Here is a 27,003-nt window from a genome sequence, read left to right on the forward strand (position 1 = left end):
CTTTCATGCATTGGAGAAGGAAATGGCAACCCACTCCAGTGTTCTTGCCTGGAGAATCCCAGGGATGGGGGAGGCTGGTGGGCTTCCGTCTATGGGGTCGCACAGAGTCAGACACGACTGAAGCGACTTAGCAGCAGCAGCAATGGGAATGAATTTTAGTCGTGAGGTTCATCTAGATTAACATGAGTGTGGACCCCATTATCACTGGAGAGTCCATAGGTCCAGATATCATCAGTTAAATATTTTTGTAGTTATATAGCTTTCTGTGAAGATAAATGTATGACCCCAGAAGTTCAAAATAATAGAATACCCAATACTTACAGCAATGTACAATTGGTGAGGGAACATCTTGGATAATCAGTACATAGAAATCAGTGTAGTAACTCATCTATCTTCTGGGTTGATGTTTCTAAACATTTGAGTAAGGGCTAAAAATTTAGGCTTTTAAAGGATTTACAGTTTAGATGTTGGCCTTTTCCCTCTATCAGCAAAGAAGGCTAGCAATATGTCTGAAAGCAGATTTTGTGTGAGTAAAAGAAAACTAATGATTTACACAGAGAGGATAAAATTAATGTACAGACCACTAAATAATAAAAATTAAAAAGCTTGAAAGGTATTACTTCCCAACCCCATCTAAAAGCCATTGCAATTTTTCTTTCTTTAAATTACTTCTCACTCACCATTACCATTCCTGTCGGAAACTATGATGTGTATGTTGCTTATAATCATACTTATTTTTATACTTTATTATGAAATCGGTGAATATTTAACATGTATCACACTGAATAAATGACATTTATTAGGATAAATATGTCTTCCTTTTAGCAAGATCTATGATTAGGGAAATTAATTTTTTTCAAAGATACACAATAATTATGCTTTGATTTAAACCTTGATTGATCAAAACTAACATCATATTGTCACTTAAATTCACAAATCTCAAAACATAGCCCTTGCACTATAACACTGATTAGCTAGTTAGTTATATGTACTACTTACAGATTTTCTTCTAGCCAATTAATATACTTATCTTTTATTCTAATGCCTAATTTTAAGTAAACTGGTGCAGCCATGAATGATAAAGCTCCATGGATTCCATCCTCCATATGGTCATGAGAAACTTTAACTCCAACATTTTGAAGTCGTAAGACATACATAAGTCCATCATCTCTTAGAATATCATGTTTACAGGTGAGGATGTAAGTTAAGGGCAGATTTCGCAACTGGGAATCATTGGCTGCCAAGGGTGATAACCTACTATCCAAAAGTATTGAATATGAAGGGTTAAGTTTTCCAATAATTGGTTCAGTATATACATGGTTTTTCTTGTACTTCTCAGGAAGAAAGGTGCTCCAGTTTACCAACTTGAACAGATGCATTGATCCATAAGGCATGTGTTGATTTTTCATCATTGCCTGGGGGAGTGCTTTATCCCGGGTAAAATATAGGCATGCAAGTTTGATTGCCAGTTTCCGTGACAGAAGTGGACCATGCTCATTTTCTCGGTGAGATGGCATAGAGACATCAACTAGCTGTAAGCCAGGGTAAATTAAAGCTTGTGCTTTCAGTTTATTTTTGAATTCTGGATCATTCTGTATCTGAAAAAAGACACAATAAAATGTGAATGAGTCCAAGCCTTCCAAGCTATAGGAGTAGGAAGCTTTCCTCCCATCATATCAGCTCTTATGTAAATAATTATAAGAATAATATAGTACCTCATAGTTAGAAATATCGGAGAAGGCAATGGCACCCCACTCCAGTACTTTTGCATGGAAAATCCCATGGATGGAGAAGTCTGGAGGGCTGCAGTCCATGGGGTTGCTAAGAGTCGGACATGACTAAGCGACTTCCCTTTCACTTTTCACTTTCATGCATTGAAGAAGGAAATGGCAACCCACTCCAGTGTTCTTGCCTGGAGAATCCCAGGGACGGCAGAGCCTGGTGGTCTGCTGTCTCTGGGTTCACACAGAGTCAGACATGACTGAAGCGACTTCGCAGCAGTTAGAAATATCAATAACCTCAGATATGCAGATGACACCACCCTTATGGCAGAAAGTGAAGAGGAACTGAAGAGCCTCTTGATGAAAGTGAAAGAGGAGAGTGAAAATGTTGGCTTAAAGCTCAACTTTCAGAAAATGAAGATCATGGCATCTGGTCCCATCACTTCATGGGAAATAGATGGGGAAACAGTGGAAACAGTGTCAGACTTTATATTTTTGGGCTCCAAAGTCACTGCAGATGGTGACTGCAGCCGTGAAATTAAAAGACGCTTACTCCTTGAAAGAAAAGTTATGACCAACCTAGATAGCATATTGAAGAGCACAGACATTACTTTTCCAACAAAGGTTCGTCTAGTCAAGGCTATGGTTTTTCCAGTGGTCATGTACGGATGTGAGAGTTTGACTGTGAAGAAAGCTGAGCACCAAAGAATTGATGCTTTTGAACTGTGGTGTTGGAGAAGACTCTTGAGAGTCCCTTGGACTGCAAGGAGATCCAACCAGTCCATTCTGAAGGAGATCAGCCCTGGGATTTCTTTGGAAGGAATGATGCTAAAGCTGAAACTCCAGTACTTCGGCCACCTCATGCAAAGAGTTGACTCATTGGAAAAGACTCTGATGCTGGGAGGGATTGGGGGCAAGACGAGAAGGGGACGACAGAGGATGAGATGGCTGGATGGCATCACTGACTCGATGGACGTGAGTCTGAGTGAACTCCAGGAGTTGGTGATGGACAGGGAGGCCTGGCGTGCTGCGATTCATAGGGTTGCAAAGAGTCGGACATGACTGAGCAACTGAACTGAAGTAAGTTATACTTTGAGTGCTTTAAAAAGTGTCATGCCACTTTCATCAATAATGATTCACACACAAGTTTATTCACATATGACAACCAAATAAAAAAATAATTATGTAATTCCTATGGACAAGTAGTCTATACTGAAAAATCTGACCCTCAGTAACCTGAGAAGAAATAATGAATGTAATAATAGAATATCATTGCCCAAACTCACATATTAACTAAATTCAAATGGAGTTCGATCAAGTTAAAAAAAATATTCCTAACATACAACTTGTCTTTTGGAAAAAACAGTATAGTGGCACTAGTGATAAAGAATTTGCCTTCATTGCAGGAGACACAAGAGACATGGGTTTGATCTCTGGGTCAGGAGGATCCCCTGGAGTAGGAAATGGCAACCCACCTCAGTATTCTTGCAGGAAACTTCCATGGACAGTGGAACCTAGTGTGTTAGAGCCCATGGGGCCACAAAGAATCATATATGACTGAAGTGACTGAGCACACACATGCACAATAAACAGCTTATCTTTTGGAGAAAACAGTGTAGTGTGGTAGGAAATAAGCATAGTGCTATGTGTGCTAAGTTGCTTCAGTTGTGTCCGACTCTTTGCAACCCCAGAGATGGCAGCCCACCAGGCTCCCCCGTCCCTGGGATTCTCCAGGCAAGAACACTGGAGGGGGTTGCCATTTCCTTCTCCAATGCATGAAAGTGAAAAGTGAAAGTGAAGTCGCGACCCCATGGACTGCAGCCCACCAGGCTCCTCTGTCCATGGGGTTTTCCAGGCAAGAGTACTGGAGTGGGGTGCCTTTGCTTTCTCCAATAAGCATAGTAATTAATGAAAATTTGAAGGGCAAAAAAAGACATAGAGCATTGTATTTGAAGTTTTTCTTTCTTACAGAAATAAGAAGCATCCTAATATCTCAATCATGGGGTGAGATGAGCCACTGTATATTTTCCTTTCTTTTGATTTTACTCCTACACTCTAAAGAAGAAAACTTACAAGTAATGTGAGGTGCCTAACCCCAGACCAACAGCCTCAATAGTGACATCTGTAGAAATGAATATACCAGTTGCCACTCCACATGAAAGGCTCAGTTTCTGGAGGGTGTTTCTTAATCTTAAACCCTCCCAGAAGTAACTGACATACAAAATAAGAATTAATTGAAATTAACCCCAGTAGAACCTCAGAAGGGAACGTGATATCCAACCAACTGCAAACTATACACTCAAGGTATAATGGGGGCATGGTTTCAAAAAGACAATGAAGAAAAACAAATTTGTCTAACAATCTCTCTTATGCCCTTGATCCCTTCCCAGTGTCCTCCATACAGATTATTTTCTAAATCAACCGGCTTATGTCATAAGCAGAGTGGAAGAAACAACAGCAACCCAAAAACAAAAATGACAGAAGCTCAACCAATACTTTCTCAGGCTAGTAGCAAAGTCATACAAGAGGAGTTAGAAGAGCCTGCTGGTTTTACTGGTAGGTATCCTTCTTCTTATGTTAGTTTTGCTCCATAAAATTTACTTTTGGGGTTAAAAATTATCTATTGTACTGAATTCATTTTTCAACTGTAATAGTTATTGGGGACAACTATTATTTAACTGCACACAGCAATGGTTTTAACATAGACCATTTTCTTTATTACAGTAGTGATTCTTCCAAGCAAGCATGTCTTGTGGCCCAAATGTTGTCTGCTAGCATTCCACTGAAATACATGAACTACAATACCTAAGGAGAACAAAAAATCCCTTGTCATATTAAACAGTAGTTCCTAGACATTGTTCTGTTTCCTTCAAAATTTCCTTCAAAATTAAAAGCCTTATTTAGTATTATATGTCACTTTTCCTCAATGCTGCTAAAGCCACATTGTCTAATGGTAAAACTATGTAAAAGGACAGGAGGGTTTTTTCTGTTTATTCCACTTAACAGCTTGAAATATTAAACCATTAAAAATATCCTACCAAAGAAAGTGATTTTGTGTTAGAGTTATAGCATGTGTGTATGTGTTATAAATATGTATAACATATAACACATACAGCTTACCAGTTGAGCCAGTCCTGCTGCAAGTGCACCCCCAGAACTATCACCTGAAATACAAATTCGATTGGGGTCCACTCCATATTTTGCAAGGATTTTATCATGTAGAAAGTATTTGACCACAGAAACAACATCCTCATAGGGAACTGGAAATGGATATTCAGGAGCTAGTCTAGGGCTTCAGAAAAAAAAGAAAAGAAACAAAGCATATAGGATTAAACTTCAGTTGCATATATCCACGTATCTCTCAATTTAATCATCAGGTCCAGAGAACAAAATTGGCCCTACTTTGAATCTTTAGTTTCACCAGTCATACCTGGACTTCCTACTAACTTCTGTTTTTAAAATAAAATGTAGATTCTTGTAGAACGTTTTTAAAATATTGGGTTCTATGGGAGATGAAAGAGATCAGGATTCAGTCTTTATACTCATAAAATTGTATGTAAATTTTTCAGCAAAAGTGCGATCAAAGAGACATGCTCTGTAAGATTTATCAGATTCTCTATGGAGTTGGTGACTAACATTTTTACAATCATTCTTGGGAGTGCACACTAGATTTTAAAAGCACCAAATCTGAGAGAAAATGATTTATAGGTGTCATATTAGAAATTTATCTAGGTAAAAATTCTACAGAATAGAATTCTGTTATCAGAATTTGTATCATAAGCTGAGTACATGAGTATGAGTTTACATATGACCTGAAAACACAATTCAAAATAAATATTTAAGTATAGTAAGTGATCTTGTGTGACAGCTGTAAATGTCATTCTAAGGCAAATTATTAGAGCATCTGTTAATGTACCCAACTGTACACTGTATATATATATATATAATTTTTTCTTCTAATAGTGAATTAAACTCTATTGGGTAATCTTACTTACTTACTTAGTAAGATTGGGTAATCTTACTCTGCACTAGTAATCTTACTTTGCAAAAGAATTGGTGAATTAATAATGTCAATGCTGCTGCTAAGTTGTTTCAGTCATGTCTGACTCTGTGACAGCCCAGAGACAGCAGCCCACCAGGCTCCCCCGTCCCTGGGATTCTCCAGGCAAGAACACTGGAGTGGGTTGCCATTTCCTTCTCCAATGCATGAAAGTGAAAAGTGAAAGTGAAGTCACCCAGTCGTGTCCAACTCTTAGTGACCCCATGGACTGCAGCCTACCAGGCTCCTCCATCCATGGGATTTTCCAGGCAAGAGTACTAGAGTGGGGTGCCATTGCCTTGCTGCTGCTGCTGCTAAGTCACTTCAGTCGTGTCCGACTCTGTGCGACCCCATAGACAGCAGCCCACCAGGTTCCTCTGTTCATGGGATTCTCCAGGCAAGAACACTGGAGTGGGTTGCCATTTCCTCCTCCAATGCATGAAAGTGAAAAATCAAAGTGAAGTCGCTCAGTCATGTCCTACTCCTAGCGACCCCATGGACTGCAGCCCACCAGGCTCCTCTGTCCATGGGATTCTCCGGGCAAGAACACTGGAGTAGGTTGCCATATGCTGACTGGATGACCCCTGCAATCTTGTCATATTGTAACTATATCTAAAATATCTGAAATGTAGTATAAATTAAGGAAAATAACATATCAAAAATGTATTGTTACTTTAAATGTTCTTCAGGGTACAAAAAAAAGAACAAATATCAGAAGTAACTGATTGAATTCTTAAACTCAGTACAATACACATCACAATTTTAAAAGTATCTTAAAATAATAAAGTGGTATATTAGGTTCAATTATAGAGAGAAAGGGAGAGCATCCTAATTATTATAAATTAGACGTATCTCTGAAAACATCCAATTCTTCTGGTTGCCCTACGGCAGCATTAATGAGTAGAACAGCAGTGGTTCCACTTGTATTTTCTATTTAATACCCTTAAGTTTTCAATTAACAAAAATACTACTATGTTCTCTGTTCGCCATTGGGCTAGGAGTCTCTAAGTATGTTTCTGCACTACTTAACTGATTGGAAAATGGGGGGAAAAAACTTCATTATGAAGATGAAATACAGAGAACCCCTGAATAGATCATATAGTACTGGACATTTGCTAGTCTTTCTTGTGTATTGTTGGAAATTTGGGCAAAAATCATTAGCACTTAAGTTCTCTCATTTTGGAATGATTTTAAATTTTCAGATGGTCCCAACATTTTCATCTGATGTTTCTCCAATTAAGAGTATCTATGTTGCCAATATCTTCTAATAAATTATAATGAAAATGAATCTAAAAAAGAATATATATGAGTGTAGCTATATCACTTTGCTGTATACTTGAAACTAACACAATATGATAAATCAATGGCACTTTAGTGAAAAAAAGAATGTCTATAAAATTAATCTTTTATCACCAACTCAAAAAAAAAAAAAACTTCACAAAACTCAACATCCCAAATGTATAACGGGTAGCTAACCACTTAGACATTTCTAGAAGTACCACAGTTGGGTTGCCAAAGATGTTCAGCCTGTGGTGCCTCTCAGAAGTCTGTCCAGTGACAGAGGTTGAAGGGAAACTAGGTACCTTTCAGGAAGATAAGATAAGGTAACATTAGTAAAAGTTACTAACATAAATATAAGATCCCTAGGTTCCAAGTCCTTTGGGAGGCTTGGGTGCCTTCTTTGGAAATCAAAACTATGTCACAAGGGCAAGAATTATAATACTAAAAAAAAATCACTGTCTTACTCCACTCCAACAACAACAGCATCAACTTTGTTTGCCGTCCATCTATTCAGGAGGTCCAAAGGTGTATGCTCTGAAATGAAGAAATTAATATGAAAGTCTACCCTGTAAATAAATGGCAATGGAAAACCAACAACACTGTGAAACATGACAGAAATATGATTAATTGGTGGAATCCTCACATTTTCACTTTTCCTGCTACCACATGTTAGGATCCAGAGATGAAAGATTTGATGGCTGCCATCAAATGGGGAAGGTCATTGCAGAAGAAAATACATTCAAAGAATCATGAGAATACATTTAAAGCTCAGGGAATTAACTGTTAAGTACAATTGAAACAAGTATTGAGAGAGAAGTAGGCTATAAAGTGAAACCACATTGGAAAATAAGAATACCTGTACCAGTACTTGGATGCTACACTAAAGATTTCTTTGTCAACAAGGTGATAGATATTACCAAAGAATTTAGTTATAAAATTTATGACCAGATTTGCATATAACAGAAGCAAATTAGAAAAAGGGTGACATAAACAAGGAAATGGTGGTGAGCAAAAAAAAAAAAAAAAGGAGAAGCAACAGAAGGAAATAAAAATGATAATTTTTTTAAGCATGGAGAGAGAAAAAGCTATTTAGGAAGATAGGTGGACAGAATTGGTTATTAAATGTAGATGCTAAGGAACAATAAATAATTGATTGTAATTCTCACATTGATAAAACGACAGCTGAGGAGGAGTTCCTCTGTTTGTTTTCTTGAAGTTGTTTTTACTTTTGTTGTTTATTTGGGTTTATTTTTTTCCTAGACTATGGGGGTGGGGACTAGATATGATTCAGGTTGTTTAATCATGCTAACCTTATATTATCTGCTGCTGCTGCTAAGTCACTTCAGTCGTGTCCGACTCTGTGTGACCCCATAGATGGCAGCCCACCAGGCTCCCCCATCCCTGGGATTCTCCAGGCAAGAACACTGGAGTGGGTTGCCATTTCCTTCTCCAATGCAGGAAAGTGAAAAGTGAAAGGGAAATCGCTCAGTCGTGTCTGACTCTTCGCGACCCCATGGACTGCAGCCTATCAGGCTCCTCCATCCATGGGATTTTCCAGGCAAGAGGACTGGAGTGGGGTGCCATCGCCTGTGGTTCCTCCAAATATACTGGCAAGCTCTGAAATTCTATATATATTGATCTTAAACTTAAGACCATGGTTACAGCTGGAGGTACAGCTTTGGAAATCAACAGCATAGGTGTGAGGGGTAGTGCTGAAAAGTGGAAAGGTCTAAATAAAAGAGCATGAGGAGTCAAAAACTAATGAAAGGACTACTGGAGAACACAAATACTTATAAAATGTAAAAACAGGCCCATTTTGTGCATTTGTTTATGTTTGCTTTATTTTAAAGAAGGAGAAGCATGTGAAGTTAAGGGGGAGAGGCAAAAGTCAAAAGAAATTGGTTTCATAGAAACCAAGGGAGCAAAGAATTTCAGTGAAGCAAAGATGAGGGATCATTGTCAAATTACACAATTTAAGAAGTCTTAAAGGAGAAATTGGATTCCACAGTGTATAAAAATGAGCCTGAGAAAGATAAGAGTGATAAGTGACTACCTAGAGAGAGATATTTGGAAACAAAGAAGATCAAGGTAGAAGATGTTGTAACATGTTTAAGTGCCAATAGAGAGGACACATTTATAGATAGAAGAAAAATACTGATTAAAATTTTAACAATAGTAGGAAATATGACCACAGACAAAAAAGAGATTAAATCTTAGCAAAGATAAAAATGCATTTTTCTACAGTATAAGTAGAAAGAAGTAAAGTTAAGAATTAATACAGTCCATAATTTTTGAGGACACATATGGTTGGCAAGGAGTAAAGAATAGATGGGTGCTGAATTTGCACAGACATCCTTGATAGATGAGGGAGGATAAGCTGAGAGACTTGAAAGAGCATGAGGTTTTGAAAGTGGCATTGATATGAAGGACAGTAACTAAATACACACAAGAGACAACATCTTGAAACCACCTTGAGGGTTTGTAGGATGAAACTGCTCACCAGTGGTATGAGGGTTAAACCTGTTGATCCTGCTGACAGGCCTTGTTTTGGGTTTTGGTTCCTCCACTTGCTAATAGGACTTGGAACAAATTACTGAACCATTCTGTAGCTACCTTACCTCTAAAAGCATGATAATAATACCTATCTTAATATTGTGCTGCTGCTGCTGTCACTTCAGTCGTGTCCGACTCTGTGCGACCCCATAGACGGCAGCTCCCCTGTCCCTGGGATTCTCCAGGCAAGAACACTGGAGTGGGTTGCCATTTCCTTCTCCAAAGCATGAAAGTGAAAAGTGAAATTGAAGTTGTTCAGTCATGTCCGACTCTTCATGACCCCATGAACTGCAGCCTACCAGGCTCCTCCATCCATGGGAATTTCCAGGCAAGAGTACTGGAGTGGGGTGCCATCGCCTTCTCTGATCTTAATATTGTGAGTATCTATCAAATAAGAGTGGACCACTCACCAAACTACCATAGCATTTGTGATTATTTTGAAATGTTAACAGATCACAAAGTCAAAATTCTGGGTATAATCACTCAGGCTGTGTCTCTTTGGTGAAAGGAGTCTTTTCATTTGTTTCTTACATTTTGAAATTCCTTCAATACAATATCAATTATATTCTGTGCTGTATGGTGAATCAATAATATCAATAGTCTAAAAGCAACTGTGTACATATGTGTGTTTGTGAGTGTGTGTGTATATGTTTGAGCATGTTTGAGTTTGTATCTGTTTGGGAATGTGTATGAGTGTGTAACTGTCTTAGCTATTCCATCATACCTCTTGGAATCATCTCCAAATATTAGACAGGAATATACTTGAGGAGAGGAACTTGATTACTCAGGTGTATTTTATTTTTCAAGTTCAAAAATATGCATTGGAGTCTAAGCCTCAAAGTGATAAGTATTGATGCATCACTGTCTACAATATGAATATGTGTTTGCTACTTGGAAGTTGCAGATATTATCACTTCTGAACAAACATTTAAATCATCTTATTCACTTCTGTTTTTCTGAACCTAAAATCAGGCCATTAGGTAATTTCAAACCCAAGCTTTAAGTTTACCACTTGAATCTCCCATTATACATTGTCAGTGTAACTTTATTTGATAATAACTTTTTTAAAGCAAAAATCTCACCTGATATTTTTATGATTTATTTACAAAAAAGTATATGAAGATATATATATGAACCTTGACTGACACAGTTTATCTCTCTGCTAAGTACACTTACTTACAAACATAAATTATATCAGCAAAAGTTCTGCCAAATATAATATACAAAAATTATTTTAATATAAATACTTATAATGTGCAACACATACAAACACATATACTCACACACATTTGCTTATATAAAAAGTACTTACTATAACTTCCTAAGACAAAGCCACCACCATGAATAAAAATTACAGCTGGTCTCTGGCTTTCTCTCTTCCTCTTTGGCAAGTACAAACGTACTGGAATATCACTAAATGTTGTATCCATCACTGTAACATTTTCGTCTGAAATTGGTTGTGTATAGTCCAGTTTTACTAGTATGGCCAAAAAAATCTTCAAGTCTTTTAAGGCCTATTTTTTCCAATATCGTAGCCTGTCAAAACAAACAAAAAATTTAGAACTTTAAATATTTCAGTTTTTAGTAATATGTAATCAAAGAGGAAAAATAAAAAATGAATACCGTAAAACTACTAGAATTCATCAATGAATTTGGTAAAGTTTCAGGTTGCAAAATTAATACACAGAAATCTCTTTCATTTCTATACACTAACAACAAAAGATCAGAAAGAGAAATTTAAGAAGCAATTCCATTTACTGTTGCATCAAAAAGAATAAAATACCTAAGTATAAGCCTACCTAAGAGACAAAAGACGTGTACTCTGAAAGGTATAAGATGCTGATGAAAGAAATCAAAGAAGAAACAAACAGATAGAAAGATATGCCATGTTTATGGATTGAAAAAAAATCAATATTGTCAAAATGACTATACTACTAAAGACAAACTACAGATTCAATGCAATCCCTATCAAATTAACATTGGCATTTTTCAGAGAACTAGAACAAAACAAACAAAAAAAATCTCAGAATTTGTAAGGAGACACAAAAGACCCTGAATAGCCAAAGCAATCATGAAAAAGAAAAACAGAGCTGGAGGAATCAGGCTCCCTAACTAATACTACAGAGCAACAGTCACCAAAGAGTATGGTATTGGCACAAAAATAGAAACATAGATCAATGGAACAGGATAGAAAACCCAGAAATAAACTCATGAACCTATAGTCAATTAATCTATGACAAAGGAGGCAAGACTACACAATGTAGGAAAGACAGTCTCTCAACAAATGGTGCTGGGAAAACTGGACAGCCACATGTAAAGAAATGAAATTAGATCATTCTTTAACTTCAGACTGGAGAAGGGAATGGCAATCTACTCCAGTATTCTTGCCTGGAGAATCCCATGGACAGAGGAGGAGCCTGGCGGGCCACAGTCCATGGGGTCGCAAAGAGTCGGACATGATTGAGTGACTAACACACTAACTCCATACACAAAAAATAAGCTCAAAATGGATTAAAGACCTAAATATTAGACCAGACACTATAAAACTCTTAGAGGAAAACATAGGCAGAACACTCTCTGACATAAATCACAGCAATATCTTTTCACTCCATCTCCCAGAATAATAAAAATGAAACCAAAAATAAACAAATGGTACCTACTCAAAGGCTTTTGCACAGCAAAGGAAACAATAAACAAAAAGACAACCCACAGACTGGGAGAAAATATTTGCAAATGATGTGACTGATAAGGGGTTAGTCTCCAGAATTTAAAAACAGCTTATGACACTTAATAGCATCAAAACAACCCATTCAAAAAATGGACATAAGACTTGAATAGACATTTCTCTAAAGAGGACACACAGATAGCCATCAGGCACATGAAAAGATATTCAACACCACTAGCTATTAGAGAAATGCAAATCAAAACTACAATGAGATATCACCTCACATCAGTCAAAATGACTCTCATCAAAAAATCCACAAACAACAAATGCTGGAGAGGATGTGAAGAGAAGGGTACCCTCCTGCACTGTTGGTGGGAATGTAAATAGGTACAGCCACTATTGGAACAATATGGAAGTTCCTTAAAAAACTAAAAGTAGAGCTACCATATGACCCTGCAATCCCACTCCTGGGCATATATCCAGGAAAGAATATGGCCTGAAAAGATACATGCACCTCAATGTTAATTGCAGCACTGTTTACAATAGCCAAGACATGAAAACGACCTAAATGTCCATTGACAGGGGAATGGATAAAGAAGATGTGGTACATATATACTATAGAATATAACTCAGTCATTAAAAAGAATGAAATAAGGCTATTTGAAGCAACATGAATGGACCTAGAGAGTGTCATACTGAGTGAAGTAAGTCAGAGAGAAAAAGAGAAATATTACATGACACCCCTTATATGTGGAATCTAAAAACAAACGATACACATGAACTTACTTACAAAGTAGAAAGAGATTCACAGACAAAAAACTAACTCACATCTGCCCAAGGGAAGGGATAGTCAAGGATTTGGGGAAGATCATGCCAAACTGCTATATTTAAAATGGATAAGCAACAAAAACCTATTTTATATCGCATGAAACTCTGCTCAATATTATGTGCCAGGCTGGATGGGAGGGGTGTTTGGGGGAGAATGGATACATGTATATGTATGACTGAGTCCCTTCATTGTTCACCTGGAACTATCACAGGATTGTTAATTGGCTATACCCCAAACAAAATGTTTTTAATATTAAAAAATTGAATAAATATAATAATACTGTAGAGGTCTCAATGTACATCCTAACACATATGCTATCAGTCAGCTCAGTTACTCAGTTGTGTCCAACTCTTTATGACCCCATGAATTGCAGCACACCAGGCCTCCCTGTCCATCACCAACCCCTGGAGTTCACTCAGACTCACGTCCATCGAGTCAGTGATGCCATCCAGCCATCTCATCCTCTGTCGTCCCCTTCTCCTCCTGCCCCCAATCCCTCCCAGCATCAGAGTCTTTTCCAATGAGTCAACTCTTCGCATGAGGTGGCCAAAGTACTGGAGTTTCAGCTTTAGCATCATTCCTTCCAAAGAAATCCCAGGGCTGATCTCCTTCAGAATGGACTGGTTGGATCTCCTTGCAGTCCAAGGGACTCTCAAGAGTCTTCTCCAACACCACACTTCAAAAGCATCAATTCTTTGGCGCTCAGCTTTCTTCACAGTCCACCTCTCACATCCATACATGACCACTGGAAAGACCATAGCCTTGACTAGACGGACCTTTGTTGGCAAAGTAATGTCTCTGCTTTTGAATATGCTACCTAGGTTGGTCATAACATTTCTTCCAAGGATTAAGCATATTTTAATTTCATGGCTTCAGTCACCATCTGCAGTGATTTTGGAGCCCCAAAAAATAAAGTCCGACACTGTTTCCACTGTTTCCCCATCTATTTCCCATGAAGTGATGGGACCAGATGCCATGATCTTCATTTTCTGAATGTTGAGTATTAAGCCAACGTTTTCACTCTCCTCTTTCACCTTCATCAAGAGGCTTTTTAGTTCCTCTTCACTTTGCCATAAGGGTGGTGTCATCTGCATATCTGAGGTTATTGATGTTTCTACCAGCAATCTTGATTCCAGCTTGTGCTTCTTCCAGCCCAGCGTTTCTCATGATGTTCTCTGCATAGAAGTTAAATAAGCAGGGTGAAAATATACAGCCTTGACGTACTCATCTTTCCTATTTGGAACTAGTCTGTTGTTCCATGTCCAGTTCTAACTGTTGCTTCATGACCTCCATATAGGTTTCTCAAGAGGCAGGTCAGGTGGTCTGGTGTTCCCATGTCTTTCAGAATTTTCCACAGTTTATTGTGATCCACACAGTCAAAGGCTTTGGCATAGTCAATAAAGCAGAAATAGATGTTTTTCTGGAACTCTCTTGCTTTTTCCATGATCCAGCGGATGTGGGCAATTTGATCTCTGGTTCCTCTGCCTTTTCTAAAACCAGCTTGAACATCTGGAAATACACAGTTCCCGTATTGCTGAAGCCTGGCTTGGAGATTGTTGAGCATTACTTTACTAGCATGTGAGATGAGTGCAATTGTGCAGTAGTTTGAGCATTCTTTTGCATTGCCTTTCTTTGGGATTGGAATGAAAACTGAACTTTTCCAGTCCTGTGGCCACTGCTGAGTTTTCCAAATTTCTGGTATATTTAGTGCAGCACCTTCACAGCATCATCTTTCAGGATTTGAAATAGCTGCACTGGAATTCCATCACTTCCACTAGCTTTGTTCATAATGATGTTTCCTAAGGCCCACTTGACTTCCCATTCCAGGATGTCTGGCTCTAGGTGAGTGATCACACCATTGTGATTATCTTGGTCTTGAAGTTCTTTTTTGTACAGTTCTTCTGTGTATTCTTGCCACCTCTTCTTAATATCTTCTGCTTCTGTAAGGTCCATACCACTTCTTTCCTTCATTGTGCCCATCTTTGCATGAAATGTTCCCTTGGTATCTCTAATTTTCTTGAAGAGATCTCTAGTCTTTCTCAATCTGTTGTTTTCCTCTATTTCTTTGCATTGATAGCTGAAGAAGGCTTTCTCTCTCCTTGCTATTCTTTGGAATTCTGCATTCAGATGCTTATATTTTTCCTTTTCTCTCTGCTTTTTGCTTCTCTTCTTTTCAAAGCTATTTGTAAGGCCTCCCCAGGCACCCATTTTGCTTTTTTGCATGTCTTTTCCATGGGGATGGTCTTGATCCCTGTCTCCTGTACAATGTCATGAACGTCCATCCATAGTTCATCAGGTACTCTGTCTATCAGATCTAGTCCCTTAAATCTATTTCTCACTTCCACTGTACTCCTTTACATATAATTAATTGCTAAATTATGTTTTACAAAAGAGCCTATAAGAAATGGATGGGAGAAAAACAAAGAGATTGAACAATCAGACAAGAAAAAGAAAGAAAAGGAATCCAGATTGGAAAAGAAGAAGTAAAACTCTGTTTGCAGATGACATGATCCTCTACATAGAAAACCCTGAAGATACCACCAGAAAATTATTAGAGCTAATCAATGAGTATAGTAAAGTTACAGGATATAAAATTAAAACACAGAAATCCTTTGCATTACTATAAACTAACAATGAGAAAACAGAGAAATTAAGAGAACAATCCCATTCACCATTTCAATGAGAAGAATAAAATACTTAGGAATAAATTTACCTAAGAAACAAAAGACCTATATATAGAAAACTATAAAACACTGATGAAAGAAATCAAAGATGATATATACAGATGGATAAATATACCATGTTTGTGGATTGTAAGAATCAGTATCATGAAAATGAGTATACTACCCAAAGCTATCTAAAGATTCAGTGCAATCCCTAACAAGCTACCAGTGGTATTTTTCACAGAACTAGAAAAAATAATTTCACAATTTGTATGGAAACAAAAACCTGGAATAGCCAAAGCAATCCTAAAAAAGAAGAATGGACTGGAGGAATCAATCTGCCTGACTTCAGACTATTCTGCAAAGCTACAATCATCAAGACAGTACGGTACTGTCACAAAGACAGAAATATAGATAAATGGAACAAAACAAAAAGCCCAGAGATAAATCCATGCACCTGTGGACACCTAATCTTTGACAAAGGAGGCAAAAATATACAATGGAGAAAAGACAATCTCTTTAACAAGTGGTGCTGGGAAAACTGGTCAACCACCTGTAAAAAATGAAACTAGAACACTTGCTAACACTATACACAAAAATAAACTCAAAACGGATTAAAGATCTAAATGTAAGACCAGACTCTATAAAACTCCTAGAGGAAAACATAGGTAGAACACTCTGACATAAATCACAGCATGATCCTCTATGATCCACCTCCCACAATAATGGAAATAAAAGCAAAAATAAACAAATGTGACCTAATTAAACTTAAAAGCTTTTGCACATTGAAGAAAACAGGGTGAAAATGCAGCCTTCAGAGTGGGAGAAAATAATAGCAAATGAAACAATTGACAAAGAATTAATTTCAAAAATATACAAGCAGCTTATGCAGCTCAATACCAGGAAAATAAACAACCCAATCAAAAAGTGGGCCAAAGAACTAAACAGACATGTCTCCAAAGAAGATATAGAGATGGCTAACAAACATATGAAAAGATGCTCAACATCACTCATTATCAGATAAACGCAAATCAAAACCAAAATGAGGTACTGTCTCATGCCAGTCAGAAAGACTGCCATCGAAAAGTCTCCAAATAACAAATGCTGTAGAGGGTGTGGAGAAAAGGGAACCCTCTTACACTGTTGGTGGGAATGCAAACTAGTATAGCCACTATGGAGAAGAATGGAAATTCCTTAAAAAACTGGATATAGAACTGCCACATGATCCAGCAATCCCACTGCTGGGCATACACACCAAGGAAACCAGAATTGAAAGAGACATCTGTATCCCAATGTTCATTGCAACACTGTTCACAATAGCTAGGACATGGAAGCAACCTAGTTGTCCATTAACTAATGGATAAGGAAGTTGTGGTACATATACACAATCAAATATTATTCATCTATTAAACACACACACACACATTTGAGTCAGTTCTAATGAGGTGGATGAAACTGGAGCCTATTATAGAGTGAAGTAAGTCAGAAAGAAAAACACCATGCAGTATATATAGAATTTAGAAAGATGGTAATGACAACCCTATATGCAAGACAGCAAAAGAGACACAGATGTAAAGAACAGACTTTTGGACTATGTGGAAGAAGGAGATGGTGAGATGATTTGAAAGAATAGCACTGAAACATGTACATTACCATATGTAAAACAGATGACCAATGCAAGTTCAATGCATGAAGCAGGGCACTCCAAGCTGGTGCCCTGGGACAACCCAGAGGGTTGTGGTGGGGAGGGAGGTGAGAAGGGGTTTCAGGATGGGGGGACACTTGCACACCTGTGGCTGATTCATGTTGATATATGTCAAAAACCACCACAATATTTTAAAATTATCAGCCTCTAATTAAAATTAATTTAAAAAACAAAATTAAATTGAAAAAAAGAAAGGAAAGGTTCTCTGATAGAAATAACTTGACCAAACTTAAAAAATAATATTTACTTAAGGAATAATGAATCATAAATACTCTGCTTGTCCGCATAGTACAGGCTTGAAGTAGAAATTTCAGCATATTAACATTTCTAAATAGCTCTAAAATACTACTGATTTCAAATAAAAACGCACATGCACACTTCCCAGATGGCTCAGTTTAGAATCCGCCTGACAAGCAGAAGAGGCTGATTTGATTCCTGGGTCAGAAGATTTCCTGGAGAAGGAACTGTCAACCCACTCCAGTATCTTGTCTGGAAAATTCCATGAACAGAAGAGCCTGGCAGGCTGCAGTCCTTGTGGTTGCAAAGACTCAGACTGAGGAGTTGAGCCTGTACACACATAGAAGCAAAAATCCTTAACAAAATATTAAATAACACTCCCTGATATTGAAAAATGACAATCCATTATTATCAATTGAGTTCTGCCCCAGAAATGCAAGATTAGTACACTATTTGTAAATCAATGTAATTCATGATACTAATACAGAAAGAAAAATTATATATGCTCATCCTAATATACAATTATAATAACAGATGCAGAAAAACAATTTGGCTTAACTCATCACCTATTCTTGATAAAAAAAAAATCTCTGCAAACTTATAATAAAAAGAAACTTCTTTAATCTGATAAAGGATATCTACAAAAAAAATCATATTTAATAGTGAAAGACTGAATGCTTCGTCCTAAGGCAAGGATGTCTGCTCTCTACTCAACAGAATTCTGGGAAGTCCCAGTCAGGGCACTAAGGCAGAGAAAGAAAATGTCACACAGGCTGGAAAGAAAAGGATAACAGTTTCTCTGTCTCTATTTCCAGTCAACACAATTATCTAAGCAAATATTATGGGATTTACCAAAAACCTTAAAAAACAAATAAGCATGTTCAGTCTGAACAAAATATACAAGTGAATATACATAAGAAACATCATTTCAAATGTAGCAATAAACAAAAGGAAATCAAAATTTAAAAAAGTATCAATTTTAACAGCACCAAAATTAAATTTTTAGTTATATAACAATATACATATAGAGTCTTTATCTGCTGAATACTGATGGGAAAACACTGATGGAAGAAATTAAAGACCTAATTAAATTGAGAAATATTCATAAACTGATCAGAGACAATATTGTTGAACTGACAGCTCTTTCTGAATTGGTTTACAGAGTCAACAAATTTCAGACAAAAAGCTCATCAGAATTTTTAGTCACTACTAAAAATTATGATTAATGGTGATTAATTATAATGATCAAAGCAATTTTGGTAATTAAGAAAGGTTGGTGGACTCCTACAACCTGGTTCCAAGACTACTGAGAAGCTAAAGTAATCAAAACCGTGTAGCATTGCTGAAAAGCTGGACTCACAGATCAAGGGAAGAAAAAGGAGTCGGTTCAAAAATAAACCAACACAGGGACGTCCCTGGTGGTCCACTGGAATCTGCCTTCCAGTGCAGGGGACACAGGTTCTATCCCTGGTCTGGGAACTAAGATCCCACATGCCTCGGAGCAACTAACCCTGTGTGCCACAAGTAGAGTCTGTGCACCACAAGAAAAGATCGTACATGACATGACGAAAATTCTGCATGCCACAACTAAGACTGACAGGGTAAAATAAGTAAATATTTTTAATAAAAAGGAAAAAAATAATACAACTATGTCCAATTTATTTTTGACACAGATACAAGGCAATTCGATGAAGAAAGGTAGTAAGTGTTTCAACAAATGATTATGGAACAACTGGACATCCATATGCAAAAAGAATGTACTTTGACCAATTCCTGACACATTATATAGAGATTAACTCATAATGGATCCACTAAGCAGTGTGTGCTCAGTGTCCAACTCTTTACAACCCCATGGACTGTAGCCTGCCAGGCACTGTTATCCATGAAATTTTCCAGACAAGAATGGGTTGCCATTTCCTACTTCAGGGGATCTTCCTGACCCAGGGACTGAATCTGTGTCTCTGGCGTCTCCTGCATTGGCAGACAGATTCTTTACCACTGAGCCACATGGAAAGCCCAATGAATCCAGTACCTAAATGTAAAATGAAAAACTGCAAACCTCTCAGAAGACATGATAGGAGAAAATCAGTGATCTTAGATTAGGTAAAAAGTTCTTAGATACAATGTTAAAGAAGGAAAGCTTTACTTTTTGGAAAGCTAAATTGGACTTCAATGACATGTAAAAGTTTTTGCTGTGTAACTTAAGACAACAAGAAGAAAAGTCCCAGACTGGGAGAAAATATTTACAAACTAAGTATCTGCTAAAAGAATACACAGGAAAACTATACAAAAAAGGTCTTAATGACCCAGATCACCATGATAGTATGGTCACTCACCTAGACCCTGACATCCTGGAGTCTGAAGTCAAGTGGGCCTTAGGAAGCATTACTACAATCAAGGCTTGTGGAGTTATGGAATTCCAGCTGAGCTATTTAAAATCCTAGAAGATGATGCTGTGAAAGTGCTGAACTCAATATGCCAGCAAATTTGGAAAACTCAGCAGTGGCCACTGGACTCGAAAATATCAGTTTTAATTCCAATCCCAAAGAAGGGCAGTGCCAAAGAATGTACAAATTACCATACAATTGCTCTCATTTCACATGCTAGCAAAGTAATGCTCAAAATCCTTCAAGCTAGGCTTCACCAGTATGTGAATCTAGAACTTCTAGATGAACAAGTTGGATACAGATAAGCAGAGGAACCAGAGGTCAAACTGCCAACATTCACTGGACCACAGAGAAAGCAAGAGAATTCCATAAAAATATCTGCTTCTACTTCATTGATTACTCAAAAGCCTTTGACTGTGTAGATCACAACAAACAAAAATTCTTAAAGAGATGGGAATCCCAGACCACCTTACCTGTCTCCTGAGAAATAGGTATTTGAATCAAGAAACAACAGTTAGAACCTTACACTGAACAAGTGACAGGTTCAAAACTGAGAAAAGTGTATGATAAGGCTGTATGTTGTCACCCTGTTTATTTAACTTATATGCAGAGTACATCATGTGAAATGCTGGGCTGAATGAATTACAATCTGGTATCAAGATTGCCAAGAAATGTCAGCAACCTCAGATATGCAGATGATATCACTCTAATGGAAGAAAGTAAAGAGGAAGTAAAGAGCCTCTTGATAAGGGTGAAAAAGAAGAGTGAAAAATTGACTTAAAGTTCAGCATTCAAAAACTAAGATCATGTCATCATGTCCCATTCTTCATGGCAAATGGATGGGGGAAAAGTAGAAGCAGTGACAGAGTTTATATTTTTGGCCTCCAAAATCATTGCACAGGTGACTGCAGCCATAAAAATTGCTTGCTCCTTGGAAGGAAAGCTATGACAAACCTAGACAGCATATTAAAAAACAAAGATATCACTTTGCAAACAAAGTGACATAGCTATAGTCAAAGTTATGGTTCCTCCATTTGTAATGTATAGATGTGAGAGTTGGACCATAGAGAAGGCTGAGCACCAAAGAAGTGATGTCTTCAAACTGTGGTGCTGGAGAAGACTCTTTAGAGTTCCATGGACTGCAAGGAGATCAAACCAGTCAATCCTAAAGGAAATCAAAATCATTGGAAGGACTGATGCTGAAGCTGAAGCTCTAATACATTGGCCACCTGATGCAAAGGACCGACTCATTGGAAAAGATCATGGCTCTGGGAAAGACTGAAAGCAAAAGGAGAAGAGGGGCACAGAGCATAAGATGGTTGAAGTGAAATGAAGTGAAGTAACTCAGTCATGTCCGACTCTTTGCAACCCCATGGACTGTAGCCTACCAGGGTCCTCCCATGGGATAGCATCACTAACTCAACGGACGAGAATCTGAGCAAACTGGAAGAGAGTGAAGAAAGCCTGGTGTGCTGTAGTCGATGGGTTTGCAAAAAGTCTGACACAACTTAGCACTGAACAACAACAACAAATGACTTGTATCCCCAATAGGAAGAACTCTGTATAGTTAAAAATAGCAAAACAAAGAACCAATCTTTCAAAATGGAGGAAAAATTAAACATGCATGTCACCACAAAAACATGGAATAAGATATAAATATATGAAACAATACTCAATACTTGTAATCATAAAGGAAATGCAAATGTGTACCACAATCAAATATTTTGAAACAATAATAAAATTGCTCTTAAAAAATTGAAAATATTAAGTGTAGAAAGGACACAGAACAACTAAAACTTTCACGTTTTGCTGGTCTGAATGCCAAATTGTACTGGCTCTTTAAGACCCAGAGGGATGGTACGGGGAGGGAGGAGGGAGGAGGGTTCGGGATGGGGAGCGCGTGTATACCTGTGGCAGATTCATGTTGATATATGGCAAAACCAATGCAATATTGTAAAGTTAAAAAATAAAATAAAATGTGAAAAAAAAGAGACAGACCCAAAACAAACAAACAAACAAATAGGCAATTTGCTATATGTTAAATACACATTTATAATATTACTCAAAACATCTAATTCTAGGTATTTACCTGGTAGAAATTAAAATTTTTGCTCTTTCAAAATCCTGTATATGAGTGCTTTACCAGCTTTATTCATATCCACTCCAGTGGGAACAACCCAAATATCTTTCAACTGTTTATTTGGGATAAACCATGATACATCCAGCTTCCCTTGTGGCTCAACTGGTAAAGAATCTGCCTGCAATGCAGGAGACCTGGGTTCAATCCCTGGGTTGGGAAGACCCTGGAGAAGGGAAAAGCTACCCACTCCAATATTCTGGCCTGGAGAATTCCATGGATTGTATAGTCCATGGGGTGGCAAAGAGTCGGACATGACTGTCTTTCACTTTCACTTTCATGATACAACCACATAAGGGAATACTACACAGCTTTAGAAAGGATTGAACTTGTGATACTCTCAATGCATAGATTACTTTAGAATATATCTTTCTTTTTATTTATTTTATTTTTGGCTGTGCTGGGTTTCTGTTGCTGTGTAGGCTTTCTTTAGTTGCAGTGAGTATGGGCTACTATAGTTGCAGTGTAAGGGCTTGTGGTGGCTTCTCTTGTTGAAGAGAATTGCCTATGAAGTGCATGTGGAATCTTCTCGGACCAGGGATCAAACCCGTGTCTCCTGCATTGGCAGGTGAATTTTTAACCACTGAACCACATGGAAGTCTCTCAAATGTATTATGTTTAGTGAAATCCATTAAGCTGGACTCACAATTCCCATGCAGTATGAACCCATCTGGGCTTCCAAGGTGGCTCATGGGTAAAGAACTCACCTGCAATGTAGGAGACACAGGAGACACAGAGAGGATCCCTGGGAGGAGAAAATCCCATGGAGGGGGGCATGGCAACCCACTCCAGTGTTCTTGTCTGGAGAATCCCATGGACAGAGGAGACTAGCAGGCTACAGTCCATAGCGTCTCAAAGAGTCAGAAACGGCTGAAGTGACTGAATACACACACACACACACACACACACACACACACACAGATACACAAACATGAACCCATTTATGATATTTCAAAAACACAAAGTGTACAGGCATACAATGATCAGCAGTTACCAGATGTTTAGGGTGTGGAAGTGTTTACTAAAAAGGGAAGCATGAGGTGATTTGGGGGGTTATGTTTTCATGTTTGATTTTGGTGCTGGTTACATGAATCTCTACCTATATTAAATGACATAGGACTGTATAACCAATAGGCTGACTTTTAATTTGGCATAATGTTGAAGGAAAGTAGAGTCTGAATACAGACTGTTTGGTTTGAATCTCAATTCTAAAAATTATTACCTATGTGTCTTTGGTTTTCTTATTCCCTGTGCCTCATTTTCCTCATTTATAAAAAGAATAACTATAGTGACATCTTCAAAGTGCAGTTGTAAGTGTTAAATAACAGTTTTAAGGAAATTAAAGCATGAAAGGATACATCATAAGTGCCCAATAAATTTTAGTTTTTTTTTTCATTATCAATATATGTGAAAAAACACTCTTAAATATTTTCATTGCTGGTTGAAGATAATCATAGTGAAGATAATTTCCATTTAGCAGATAATTATCACTTTAAAATGAACTCTACTTAATGCACTGTGGTGACCTGAATGGGAAGGAAGTCCAAAAAGGAGGGGATATATATATATGTAAATGGATTAATTTTTCTGTACAGTAGAAACTAACACAATATTGTAAAGCAATGATACTCTAATAAAAATTAATTTAAAAAATTAACTGTTTTAGGGTGTGGCCCCTCATTTCTGATTGTTCTGATGATGGGAGTAGATGCTTACTAGATTTCTACTGAACAAACACCAGCTACCATTTTAGACATCACTACATGCTGTCTTGGAAAACATGCCCTCTTACTCTCATAGTAATGCTGCAATTTGTTTATAGATTTCTCACTTTGCAGTTGAAGAACTTGAGCCACAGAAAAATGAAGTAGACTCTTTTAAGATCTGGATTTCAAGTTCATGCTCTGTCTTCTACTTTCAGTCAGTTCAGTACAGTTGAATCACTCAGTCATGTCCGACTCTTCATGACCCCATGAATTGCAGCACGCCAGGCCTCCCTGTCCATCACCAACTCCCGGAGTTCACTCAAACTCACGTCCATTGAGTCGGTGATACCATCCAGCCATCTGATCCCCTGTCGTCCCCTTCTCCTCCTGCCCCCAATCCCTCCCAGCATCAGAGTCTTTTCCAATGAGTCAACTCTTCGCATGAGGTGGCCAAAGTACAAGAGTTTCAGCTTTAGCATCATTTCTTCCAAAGAACACCCAGGGCTGATCTCCTTTAGAATGGACTGGTTGGATCTCCTTGCAGTCCAAGGGACTCTCAAGAGTCTTCTCCAACACCATAGTTCAAAAGCATCAATTCTTAGGCGCTCAGCTTTCTTCACAGTCCAACTCTCACATCCATACATGACCACTGGAAAAACAATAGCCTTTACTAGACAGACATTTGTTGGCAAAGTAATGTCTCTGCTTTTGAAATGCTATCTAGGTTGGTCATAACTTTCCTTCCAAGGAGTAAGCGTCTTTTAATTTCATGGCTGCAGTCACCATCTGCAGTGATTTGGGAGCCCCCAAAAATAAAGTCTGACACTGTTTCCACTGTTTCCCCATCTATTTCCCATGAAGTGATGGGACCAGATGCCATGATCTTCGTTTTCTGAATGTTTAGCTTTAAGCCAACTTTTTCACTCTCCTCTTTCACTTTCATCAAGAGGCTTTTTAGTTCCTCTTCACTTTCTGCCATAAGGGTGGTGTCATCTGCGTATCTGAGGTTATTGATATTTCTTCCGGCAATCTTGATTCCAGCTTGTGCTTCTTCCAGCCCAGTGTTTCTCATGATATGCAGCCAATAATATGAATGTCTAACTCTGTAGTCTTGTTTTTCCACATTATTTTATCAAGAATTGTTGCACATTATAAAATTTACTTATGACAATAACAAAGTGATTATCACTTGAGCAATTAGAAGCTGATTGCTAAAATAATTGCATGTATATATAAGCAAATACAAAAGCCATTTCTATTTTACATATGCAATATTTTAATTCTGTTTTGCATTTGATAAACTAGAAGTTGAATTCTACAGTTGCATGGTTTCAGAATGTACTAACATTGATGAGGCAGAGCAGTAAATTAGCATTCGTTACTCTGAAGTTTAAAGCTATAGAAGCTCTTCAGACAATAACATGGCAGTTTCTCTGTAGGGCTGGCACTTGCTCATTTTTCTCTCTAATTCAGTGAATGAAAAGGTGGAGCATTCACAATAAAAGGGAACACTGAGGGCAACAGATCATTCGGCACACTTTTAACTTTAGACAGGAGATACCTTGGGATCTAGTTTGACAGATCTGTCATCTCCTCTAGGTAGCACACTAGACAAGCACTTCCCTGGTACCATGCACCGCTCTCCCTTCTCTGATCATTTATTGTCTGTTGATGCATTGTCCCTCAAACTTCCTATTGTTCACATATTTATAAGGCCTCCAGTTAGCAGCATGCTTTGATAGAGAGCCTGATACTTTCAGTGAGGTAGATCTTAGTTCAAATTCTAGTATTGTCACAAAAAAATCTAAAATGTAGCAATATAGTATTGAAGATAGACAAAAGCAGTGGTTTTCAAGGTATGGTCTTAGAATTCTTGTGGGTCTCTGAGAGATATTCAGGAAATGATACTTCCTGCCTTTTTTAAAAGTCCAATTTCCTCATGAGCATGTAGTGGAATTTTCTAGAAGCTACATGACATGTAATATTGCAACAGGTTAAATGCAAAAGTAGATGGTGACTCCAGCTCTATTCCATAAAGTGAGACATAAATGAGATTTACAAAAATGGAAAACAATATCACTATTATTTATTTTAACTTCTAATAGGCTTGTTATATTAACATCATTATCATTATTAAGTTCATTGATTTCTTTCTCTCTCTCTTTTTTTTTCCACACTGTGGGGCATGCAGGACCTAAGTTCTGCTACCAGGAATTGTACATAGGCCCCCTGCAATAGAAGTGTGGAACCTTAACCACTAGACTACCAGGGAATTGTTATCTAATGAGGTCAGTTTCTAATGCAAATACTAATAACTATAACCCACATTAAAAAAGTTCATTTAGTCTCAATATTTAAAAGGTATAGAGTTCTGAAACTAAAAACTTTAAAAATGACTGATAGAGACACTAAACCAATACAGGTACTAAATGTACATCAAAATATAAAAACATAATCAGTATACATGAGTAAGTTTAAGAAAATACATGGTTAGTTTTTCTCAGGAATATAAAATATAAATTGCTTTAAAATCCCTTCAATTTTCCACTTAAATAATATTATTTCTTTTATTCTTGGCACAGTATATTTTGCATTTATTTTACCAGCAAAATTTTATCTCCCATGTTTTATACAGATTCAATAGAGTTTATAATGATTTATCAAATTAAACAGATTAATAATACTTGAATGATCTATCTTAAAAAAGTCATTTTCAAAATACTAATTACAAGAAACTTTACATGTGCTTGTAACAAGGAATCCCAATTCCCTGGAAAAAAAAAAAAATTACCACAAGTGAAGTAGTTTTTATAGCAGCATCCATGATCCTTACTTTCCATGGTTCTTCAATGTTTTCTGGGATTGGTGTAAAAATATAAAAAGCACAAAGAATACAAGTCAGTCCTAAGCACAGAGCTTTGTACCCCATGATATTCTTTTCACAACCTCTGGATAGTGATGATACAATGTCCCCGTATATATACTAAAATGCTAAGTAGTAGGACAAAGGTACATGACAGAGTCTCTCAAGTAATCTGACTGCGTTAACCATGCTGACCTAAAATTCAGTTCCAAGATTA

At 37.5% G+C, this 27,003-nt stretch overlaps 1 protein-coding gene across 1 annotated transcript; it reads right to left on the reverse strand.

Annotated features, from left to right (window-relative positions):
• Positions 1-225: 225 nt before the first annotated feature.
• Positions 226-27,003, reverse strand: LOC528748 (arylacetamide deacetylase-like 2). Its single transcript, XM_002685010.7, is given in 6 exon segments — positions 226-1,598; positions 4,842-5,013; positions 7,506-7,575; positions 10,907-11,087; positions 11,089-11,130; positions 26,715-27,003. Coding segments are annotated over 6 exon segments (1,206 nt in total). The 5' UTR covers positions 26,853-27,003; the 3' UTR covers positions 226-995.

Source organism: Bos taurus, chromosome 1 (assembly GCF_002263795.3).
Source record: "Bos taurus isolate L1 Dominette 01449 registration number 42190680 breed Hereford chromosome 1, ARS-UCD2.0, whole genome shotgun sequence".
NCBI classification, from domain to species: domain Eukaryota; kingdom Metazoa; phylum Chordata; class Mammalia; order Artiodactyla; family Bovidae; genus Bos; species Bos taurus.